The 10,916-nt window shown below is 41.0% G+C and overlaps 1 protein-coding gene across 5 annotated transcripts in view; it reads right to left on the bottom strand.

Moving 5' to 3' along the window:
- Positions 1-10,916, bottom strand: part of myo3b (myosin IIIB) — a 577,679-nt gene that overhangs the window by 488,859 nt on the left and 77,904 nt on the right. For all 5 annotated transcript variants that reach the window (XM_043693701.1, XM_043693698.1, XM_043693699.1 and 2 more), the window contains exons 4-6: positions 8,379-8,483; positions 8,069-8,168; positions 7,070-7,146 (exon numbers count right to left, since the gene is read on the bottom strand). In XM_043693701.1, coding sequence (XP_043549636.1) covers positions 7,070-7,146; positions 8,069-8,168; positions 8,379-8,483 — 282 coding nt within the window. The remainder of the gene's footprint in view (positions 1-7,069; positions 7,147-8,068; positions 8,169-8,378; positions 8,484-10,916) is intronic.

Below are 10,916 nucleotides of genomic sequence, written 5' to 3'. Positions count from 1 at the left end.
AGCACCACCTTCTTGACCTGCAATCTTCTTCACGACCTCTCCGCCCCCACCCTCTCTCTGGCCTATCACCCTCAACTTAACCTCCTTCCACCTATCGCATTCCCAACACCCCTCCCCCAAGTCCCTCCTCCCTATCTTTTATCTTAGCCTTCTTGGCACACCCTCCTCATTCCTGAAGAAGGGCTTATGCCCGAAACATCGATTCTCCTTCTCCTTTGATGCTGCCTGTCCTGCTGCGCTTTTCCAGCAATACATTTTTAAACCCAGGAACTGTGTGCTTCTAGCAGAACCCAAACTGGACATCAGGAGCCGTTGTTGTTGAACAGTTTGATAGCACTGTTGATAGACCTTCTATCACTTGACTGATGATAAAGAGTAGACTGATTGTGTCATAAATGGCCAGGTTGGATTTCTTCTGCTTTTTGTGTACAGGAATCATGGGCAATTTTCTACTTTGGTGGGTAAATGCCAGTATTGTAGCTGTACTGCAAAAGATTAGCCAGGGTTGCAGTAAGTTCTGGAAAACAGATCTTCAGTACTATTGCCAGAATGTTGTTAGGACCTATACCTTTGCCATATTCAGTGCTCATAATCATTTCTTGATATTACATGACATGAGTCAAATTATCTGAAGACTGGCAACTGTTTTGCTGGTGGATCATCCACTCAGCACTTCCAGCTGAAGATTGCTGCAAATGCTTCAGCCTTATGCTGGGCTTCCCCATCATTGAGAATGGGGTATTTATGGAACCTCCACCTCCAGTGAGATTTTTATTTGCCCATGACATCACAACTGGGTGTGGCAGGACTGCAGTTTAGATTTGATCCATCGGCCATGGCATTGCTTAGCTCTGTCTAACACTTGCTGCTTATATTGCTTGGCACACAAGTAGTCCTTGTTGTGTAGCTTCATTAGTTTTACACATCATTTTATGTGTGCTGGTGCTGTTCTTTGAATACCCTACACTCCTGATTGAGCCAAGATTGATGATGATGGTAGAGTAGGGGATATGTCAGGCCATGAGGTTGCAGTTCATACACAGAGTGTAATTCTGCTGCTGGTAGCCCCCAAAACTTCATATGCATACCCAGTCTTGATTTGCTAGATCTAATCAAAGAGTGTCGCATTTAGAATGGTGATGGTGCCACATAACATGATGAGAGGTCCTGTCAACTTGAAGACAGGGCATCATCTCCTAAAAGACTGTGCTGTGATCACTCTTATTGTTGTAGTCATAGACGGATACATCAACAGCAAGCAGATTGGTGAAGATCAGGTCAAGTATATTTTTCCCTCGTCAGCTCCCTCACCACCTGCTACAGACCCAATCTAGCAGCTATGTCCTTTAGGACACGACCAGCTTGATCAGTTACGCTGCTGCCAAGCCACTCTTGGTAATCCCCACCAGACTACATTCTGCTCTCCAGCAACTTTCAGTACTTCTTCTCTGCGAGGTACAACATGGAGGAGTATTGAAGGTGGCGGAGTGGTAAATGATAATCAGCAGGAGATTTCCTTGTCAATGTTTACATGTTGCCAAGATATTTCATGGGGTGGACAGCCTATATTGATGACTCCAAAAGTGACTCACTCCTGACTGTATACCACAAAAGAACAATACACCAGTCATCCAGAATGTCATTTTTTACTTCAATCAAGGTAAATCTAATTTTGTGACGGGGCAGAAAACTTAACAGATTGATTTAAACAGAGAATTGCGGGAAAAGTGAGCAGATTTGGCAGGTAATGAAGAACATTGGAAAGTAAAGGAAGGCTGGAACTGGGGTTAGAGAATGCAAAGTCAGAGAAGTCAAGAGTGAGTTTTTTGAGGACGTGATGATGGTGGCAGATGTTGACAACACTAACTTTGCTGGTTATAGACAGCATGTTGTTTGGGAGGTTAAAAATTTCTGTGAATCTTGTGAACTTTTCAAAAGGTGGTTTAATGGCCAATGCATTACAACAGAGAGCATCACATCAGGCAGTGCATCCCAGTTTAACATTACACTTACTGGAGACACTTGTGGAGCATTTCTAGCAGAGGAATTTGTCACACAGTTGTTCTGAAGAAGAGTCACTGGACTCAAAACGTTAACTCTGTTTTCTCTCCTCAGATGCTGCTGAACATGCTGAGTACTCCAGTAGTTTTTGTTTAAGATCTCCAGCATCTGCAGATCTTTGCTTTATTTTACTCAGATACAAAGTGCTTTTTTACCATTGCTGTTGCAGTATATCTTATAAGAATATAAACAAAACTCAATGTTACAGTTAGCCAATGCCATCCCTGACCTACTCAGGTTTCCTTCTTCGCAATATTTGTCTCAAGCATTCAGAAGTGAATGCATGTTAAAAATTAAGAGTCAGGATCCAAGATGGCAGTGATCTGATAGGTCTGCCATGCTGAGCTCTACACCAAAACCCAAATAATGTGGGCTCATTTGTAATTTTTGTTATTTCTTTGTTTCCTCTGGGTAAGGTGTGGTTATTTCTTTCATTGAAGATGATGGGGTTGATGTATGGAGGGGACGGGGTGGGCATCCACTTTTAACTCTCACATGTGTAAATAATAGGTTTTCTTTGTTTCTGTATTGCTTGGGTTTAGGGCGTGGCCATAGCCAGAAGGAACCAGAATGGTTGTAAGGTCTGAAACGAGTGCCCTCGATGGGCAAGGAGAGAAATCTCTAGCAATTTGCTGTTTATATGTTTGTTTGTTTAATTTAAGAGTAGTGGTTATTGTTTTCTTTTAGTTTTGGTAGTACCTGTTATGGTAGTTTTTAGATTTTATAAATTTTGTAGTGATCACTCGGCACATCATGAGTAAGCTTCTTCCACTCGGGGGGGGGGGGGGGGGGTCACAGGCCACTCTGGCCGGTCATGATTAGTGGTTCGTTTAGATGGTGCACCTGGAACATAAAAGGGAGCCATTCCCCGATCAAAAGAAAGAAGGTGCTCTCAAACCTCAGAAAGGAAAGGGTTGACATCACCCTGTTACAGGAAACACACTTGAATGACAAGGAACATTTGAAGTTACAGCAGGGAGGATTTGATAGTGTATTATTCTCCTCTTTCAATTCTAAAAGCAGAGGAGTAGCCACACAAGTACAAAGGAATCTCCCATTCCAGATAATAGAACAAATTAAGGATGAACATGAATGCTTCATCATCTTCAATGCCTTCATACATGGGAAGAGTATGGCATTCTGAATGTCTATTTCCCCCAGCACACCCCCTTAAATTCTTACTTGATGCTGTCTCCAAATTAATGGCTGTTGGGGTGCACCATATGATTATAGGAGGAGACTTCAACCGTCTCATGAACCCTGAGATAGAGAGGATGCCAAAGGGCCTCTCAGGTATCTCCCTGCAATCTAGACAGCTAATGGACTTGTGTGGGTAATTGGGGCTGGTGGATGTGTGGAGATGTCTCCACCCTAATGGTAGGGATTTTATCTTATACTCCAATCCACACAAGTGCCACACGAGAATTGATATGTTTGTTGTTCCATCGGCCTGTCTAGATTCGATGTTATCCTACAGGATTGGGAGCATAGCCATTTTGGAACATGCAGCAGTGTACTTGGATGTCAAGATCAGGGGTAGTGGAATAGACACACGGTACTGGCGCATGGATCCATTTCTTTTGAAGGATAGCAAATTTATAGAGTACTTCACAAGGGCGTTTAGGACCTTCTGGGACATCAACTCAGGTATGGCAAGCAACCCATCGGTGCTTTGGGAGACCACCAAGGCGTATTGAAGTGGTTTAATTATTTCATAATCAGCAACCAGGAAAATGCAGAGAGGAGAGTGGCAACTGATGCTGGAGAGCCGGCTGAAAGCAGCCAAATTGACATATTATGATAGACCATCTGTGGTTAAGTTACAGTGGGTCACAGCTTTCTGGGCTGTTCTGAATTCAGTACTTACCCAGGCAGCGAAGAGGGAGGTCTCCTTTGTGAAGCAAAGGTTATTCGAATATGGGGATAAGCCAGGTAGATATCTGGCTAGGACGAAAAGTGCCCTGCAATCCATCGTGTCTATTAGAGAGAGAACTGGTACCATCACCCACGAGTCGAAAAAGATCAATACCATATTCAGGAAATTCTATGTAGAGTTATAACGGTCAGCCGGCTGTGAAGATGGAGTAGCAAGAATGGAATCCTTTTTTGAGAATCTAGACCTCCCAGATATAAATGCAGAACAAGCCTCCCTTTTGAATGCACCTTTAACAATACAAGAGATACAAGAGGCAGTAAGGCAGCTCCAAAGTGGTAAAGCACCTGGCCCAGATGAGTTCCTAAATGAGTTCCACAAGGAGTTCATAAACATGTTGGCCGAGCCACTATTGGGTATGTACAATCATTCATATAGCCTGGACTGCCTTCCGCCCTCGCTTAGGGAGGCCAATATCTCTCTTATAATAAAGAAAGGGACAGTTCCTGAGGACTCTGCCTTGTATAGACCTATCTCACTGCTGAATGTAGATTTTGAAATCCTGTCTAAAACACTAGCTCTGAGATTGGAGAAGGTATTGCCCACTATCATAAAGGAAGACCAAGCAGGTTTTATCAGGGGCTGTTGCTCTTCCAATAATGTCAGGAAGGTATTTTATACAGTGCAGGTATTCCATCAGAGTTCAACTCCGGGCTCAGTGGTCTCCTTGGATGCGGAAAAGGTGTTTGATCAGGTGGAATAGCTGTATCTTTGTCCTGGAATGTTTTGGTCTTGGGAGGGCCTTCACTAGATGGGTGGCAGTGCTACATAATGACCAGTCCTTACAAACGGTGTAAGATCAGACAATTTTAGCATTGGGAGAGGCAGCCAACAGGAGTGTCCTCTTTCACCACTGTTCTTTCCCTCAGTAATTGAACTGTTGGCGGAGGCTATTTGGAAGAACTCTGAAATTGTGGCGCCAAAGGTAGGAATGGGAGAACACAAAATTACTATCTACGCTGATGTTGTTCTTCTCCTTTTGGCTAACCCGGAACAGGTTATACCACGGCTAATACAAAAGATTAAGTTATTCAGCACTTTCTTGGGATATAAAATTAATTTTACAAAATCGGGATCTATGCCTGTGGGGGGCTTGGTGGGAGTGCATGACTTGGAGGATGGCACATAATTTCCTGTCCAGGCTTCCTTTACTTGGGTATTTTTAGTACCCCTGCTTTCCACCAGCTGTACAGAGCTATCTTTGTGCACTTGTTTGATGGGATAAAACAGGATCTGCAGCATTGGGAGGGGTTAGTAATGTCATGGTTAGGCCAAATAGCCTTGATTAAAATGAAGTTCTTCCTTGGTTACTATACTCCATGAGAATGCTCCCGTTGTTGTTGCCTAGGCAAGTGCTGCGGAAGCTCAATGGCTGGCTTGGGTCCTTCATTTGGTGTCATAGGTGCCCTCTTATTAAATTTACCAAGGGTATGGAGGGGGTGGATCTCCCAGACTCTAAGCGATACCAAATAAGGGCCCTATTGTCCTATGTGAGAGATTGGGTGTATAAGGATCCAAGGCCGATATGGCTTGATATCGAGGCCTCTCAGGCAAGGTGCCCTCTCCTTTACTTGCTGTTTATGGACTCGATGAAATCTGTTGCTGAGCATTGTAAAGACCTGATCATTATGAACACTGTCAAAGTATGGAGAATGATGCGGCAGGGCGAGGGCAATTTACATAAGATGTCATCGTTTCCCCCGCCCCCACCCCACCCTTCCCCGACCCCAGGTGGAGCCCCAGGATTTAGGCCAGGGTCAATGGAATCAGTCTTTAAAGCATTGTAGGTTAAGGGAGTCTCCTGTTTGAGACACTTATTTGAGGGAGAGATTCCCGATGTCTTTCGACCAACTAAGTCACAAATGTGGGCTGCCTAGTAAGGACCTCTTCCATTATTTTCAGATTAAGGATTATATACAGAGAAGGACCATACTTATTGCTCAGCCCTATAAGTCTGACATGGAAAGAAGAATGCTGTGGTGTGCGGGCACTCTCTCAGTCAGTACTCTATATCATCTACAGTGAGGGGGCACCTTGGAAAATATGGAAAGACTCTACGGAGTCTGGAATCAGGAACTAGGAGTAGAAATTTTATTTGAAACGTGGGAGAACATATTGGAGGATGTGAAGAAAATCTTAATATGCAATAAAGTGCAGGCTATGCAGTTGAAGAATCTTCACAGGGTCCATGTGGCCCCGGAGTGATTAGCAAAGTTCAAGAAAGGAGCATCTCCAGAGTACCCTAAATGTAAAATAAGCACAGGCACACTTACTCGTGGTCTATGGTCGTGTCATAAAATTCATAATTGCTGGGGTGCAATGGCGAGTGAATTGGAGGGGATCCTGGGAATTGAAGTTATGGTAGATCCAGTATCCCTTCTTTTGAGACTGCCGAACTGCCTTCACTAGATGAACACGGGAAGAGGTTATTCAACATTCTCATGTATTGTGCAAGGAAGAACACTTTAATGAACTGGATCTCAGAAAACCTCCCAGGTCTCATGGGATGGCGCAGACTAGTGATGGAGCAGGGCCCCGAAGATTATCTTATGCGGTGCACCAGAAAACAGAACTATTTTATAAGATGTGACGGGCCTTTCTAAATTACATAGACACGGACCTGTCAGCCATATTGATATAGCCGTGAAGGCTAGATTTGGCAGTCCGGGGACCCTGGGGGGGAGGAAGCTTGATAAACACTGGTATAATAACTGATGCTCCCATGGACAGGAGCCTCAGTCGAGTGCATCAAGTGGTGTAATTTAATTTAATTTAATTTACTTTCAGTTAAGTTAGTCCAATGTGATTTTATCTAAATTGATTTAATCTAAGTTAAGTTAGGTTAGTCTGGTAAATTTAAGTTAATTTAAACTAATTTGCTCAGTACAGTCATGTATTGAATCTTAATGTGGAAAGATTATTTTGTACCTCTGTGATAGTTTTGGTTTGTTCTGTACAATAGGAGGCAGTTTATTGTTAATGTTTTTGTAATATAAGATTATTATACTACTATTTATATTTTTATAATTTTGTAAAAAAAACCTTTTTCAATAAAAAAAATTAAGAACAACCCACCTCAGGTGCCATCCAAAAGGGAGTACCCACAGAAGTGTTTCGACGTAATCTAGCATTTGTCAGCTTAGCTGAAACACCTATTTAACAAAAGTACAAAATTAATATTGTAATCCAAAAATGCACAATATACTGTTTTCTTTTCAAATAAAAAATTAGCATTGATGTGGTTAAAATACTCACTTTAATATTTATTGTGAGTTTTCAGTCCCCACCAGAGGCAGATGCTTAAACTTACTAACCATTTGAGAGGTTAATCAGCTCTTCGGAACTCTCTTTATGGCAAAATATTTCACCAAATTAAAGAAAAGTGACTGAGTAACATGCCACCCAAATAGAACACAGAACTGGTGTGGTGATGGTTGTCATGGAGAATAAAATCAGCCTCACAGGCGGTTGACATGGAGAGGCACATACCACGTGCTTGTTACCTTAAATTAGTAAAATGTAGTTATTACTAATTCTTCAAGGGAATTTTTGTTCTACATTTTCCCACTCTGAGCAATTTACCTTCAGGAACTAAGCAATTAAATGGAACAGTTATATTTGGTGCTAAGTCCATTTTACCTAGTCCACAGAGGGACTTGACTTGCCGTAGGCTAATCAGTTATTTCACAAAGAACTATCAATCCCTTTGAGCCGAAAGAAATGTCAGTGCCTTGATACAAAATAAGAAAAATTGCCCGGAAATGGTTTGCTGTAATTGTACTACAAGCTTACCAAAACAGTCAAGTATACACAACACTTATGATAGCATGTGTGAGAGATTATTACATTCACCATTTTAAGGACAGTACTTCCAACATTCTCCAGCGAACAGATTATTTGGTAACAGATCCTTCGGGACTCCATCTGTTAAATCCAATCCAGTGACACAACTAAAACAAAATATACTTTGCCTGCGGAGTCAGAGAAAAGCTCACACTGTCTAAGCAGACAATAAATTGCAGCCTTTGGCAAAACTGCAAACTTCAGAGAAAATGGATGGGAAACAGACATTACCAAAGTCAACCAGCTTGACTCCTCCTTCTGTTGTCAGGAGGATGTTGTTGCCCTTAACATCACGATGAATAATTCTGTTTTTGTGCAAATGCTGAAGGCCCTGTAGAAAATACAAGTAGTTCAAATGGAATTACAGAGAAACAATTCTTTATGAAATAACAAAATATTTCCATCTGCATGTGTATTAATGAAATACTCAGTAATTGTACTGGACTATACTCCAACCATTAATCCATGACTTCTAACTATGTGTAAAACAAAAATATATGTAGCAGAGAACAGTTGAACTCTGTTGTCATTTAGTTCTTACCAAAAGTGCCCCGTATAAAATGTATGAGATTAACGCTTCTTCCATGCTTTCATCACGCTTCAGTAGATTTGTGATGAGTTCAGTGACAGAACCTCCATTGCACAGCTGTGAAAGAGAAACATTTCTGTTAGCTAGGAAAGTCATTTCATTTTTATTCCTGCACACAGCAAGAAAGTGAAGTTAAATGGCAAAAACACTGGCAAATTGCATAACAGGTAAGAGTCAAGCTACAAAATAAATTTATTTCATTGCACTAAGAGAAAATGTTGCTATTTTATATAGAAAAGAAACACTTAATAGAACTTAATGTACATGGCTAACTGGTTGATTTGGAGAAATTTAATGAATTCTTTCATCTGAATACAGAATATTTAGATATGTACACTACATATTGTCCTCACTATATAACAAATATGGCATCATACAATGTAACTGCCTCAGCAAAATACAGGTCAAATGATTCTCTGACATTTGGTAATATTAGAATAGGTTACCAGGGCTATACAATTAATTTGACAATTTGCACTGTATTCAAACTTTATTATTCAAAATGATAAGCTGGCATGATCACCACTGATTAACATAACTGAGACAAGTACCACTGAATAAAGACAGACTCAACTTTCCATGCTAGAATTCTATTCTCAAGATATCACTTGAAAGATGTTTTCCATGAAGAAAAAAAAAGTTAATTATAGGAAAAATTGTTCCACTTAATTATAATACAAACTTTGGGAGAATGGCACTTGTTTCCTATTTCAGTCATGACCAAAGAAGAACAGACAACTAAGGAAAATAGATTATCCAGCTTGAAAAATTATCTCTTCAAATAATAAAACTCCTTCACACACACAAACGTCCTGTTAAACTGACCCAAATTTACTTATTGGGTGGATGATCCAATGTTCAACTTCGAGACCCCCAGTTGTAGGAGCAGGTGCAGGCCATACAGCTTATTGAATGGGGAAGCAGACTCAATGCAATGATGATTGATGATAATCTTCAAATGCACCGTATTTTTGTTCTTTTAAATGCAAGCAGGCTGACCATGGTAGAAAGCCAAGTGGAACAATCAGCCAATTAAATTCATTTTTTAAAGATTTGTGTTATTTCAGTTCGCTAATGATTCTTCAACACCTATGTACATCATGTGATTTCAGTTTTGTTTCTTGCACATTAAACTTGAGGGTACTGATGAATTCAGACAGAAGTTTGCAAATAAATAAGCAATATGATGCATAAAATGAGTGTGACTATTATAACAAGAGTAGACATTCCATTGTATTTCCCACAAAGTATCAGAGGTTTCACATTTCTAAATTGGTATTAATGAATTCCGTGTAAAAATACGGGGAAAGTGATATCTGTGGTAAATAAATTCAAGGGTTTATGAAAGTATTGCTGAAAGATGGAAGTGATTTTTTTCGAAAGTTTGTTCTTCGAAAGATAAATATTTGTACACATCACAACTAATTGCTTTCTACCTAGAATAGTTAATAAAATGCAACAAACACAGAAACTGATGGAGAACTCAGCAGGTCTGGGATCATCTGTAGAAAGAAAACAAAGTAAACATTTCAGTTTCAGTTAACTGATTGGAGCTAGGGAAAGGCAATATATATGTTGAAGATGGGGTGGGTGTGGTGTTATGGGGTGGGGGAAGGGTTGGAGGAGTAAATGATAATGAAAATGGAGCCCAGAGAGAGAGAGAGAGAGAGAGAGAGAGAGAGAAAACAGCAGTTGGGCAGAATGGTGTGCCTGGGAGAAAGAAAAGCTGCTAATGGGAACCAATAGTGCATGAAAATCTGTTGGCTGTGATGAAATGTGATGACAAGGTCCAGGGTGGGTAAAGGACATGGAAAAAGGCGCTCATGCCCTAAAATTATTGAAAAACTGATAAAAAGTACTGGAGAAGATCAGCAGGTGTGGCAGCGCCTGTGGGAAGAAGTAGAGTTAACCTTCTGATGAAAAGTTACCAGACCCGATCACCAGCATCCACAGTTCTTTGCTTTATCCAAGAATTATTGAACTAAATATTGAGTCCTGAAGGCTATGGGATCTCCAAGCAGAAAATGAGATGCTGTTCTTCCAGTATACATTGAGCTTCACTGGAACACTGCAGCAGGCTCGAGATAGAGATTTTGGCTATGGAACACAATGGTGTGTTGAAGTGGCAGGCAACCAGTAGCTCGAGCTCATTTTTGTGACAGTATGTAGGTGTTCCATAAAGCAGTTGCCCAGTTTATGATTCATCTCCTTAATGTCGAGGACACCACATTGTGAGCAGCAGTTACAGCATAGTAGATTGAGTGCAGTTCGGGTAAATAGCTATTTCAACTGGAAGGTGTGTCTGGAGCCTTGGATAATAAGGAAGGAGGAAGTAAATGGGCAACTGTTACACCTTCTGTGATTACATGGAAAGAAGCCATGGGGTTGTGGGGAGGTGTTGGGTGTGGTGGAGCAACAGACCTGAGTGTCCCCGAAGAAGCTGTCCTTGCGAAAGACTGACAACAGATCAGAAGAGAATATGTATCTGAT

This window comes from Chiloscyllium plagiosum, chromosome 7, assembly GCF_004010195.1.
Source record: "Chiloscyllium plagiosum isolate BGI_BamShark_2017 chromosome 7, ASM401019v2, whole genome shotgun sequence".
Taxonomy (NCBI): Eukaryota; Metazoa; Chordata; class Chondrichthyes; order Orectolobiformes; family Hemiscylliidae; genus Chiloscyllium; species Chiloscyllium plagiosum.
Note: the sequence above shows the minus strand (reverse complement) of the source record. Positions and strands in the feature narration are given on the sequence as shown.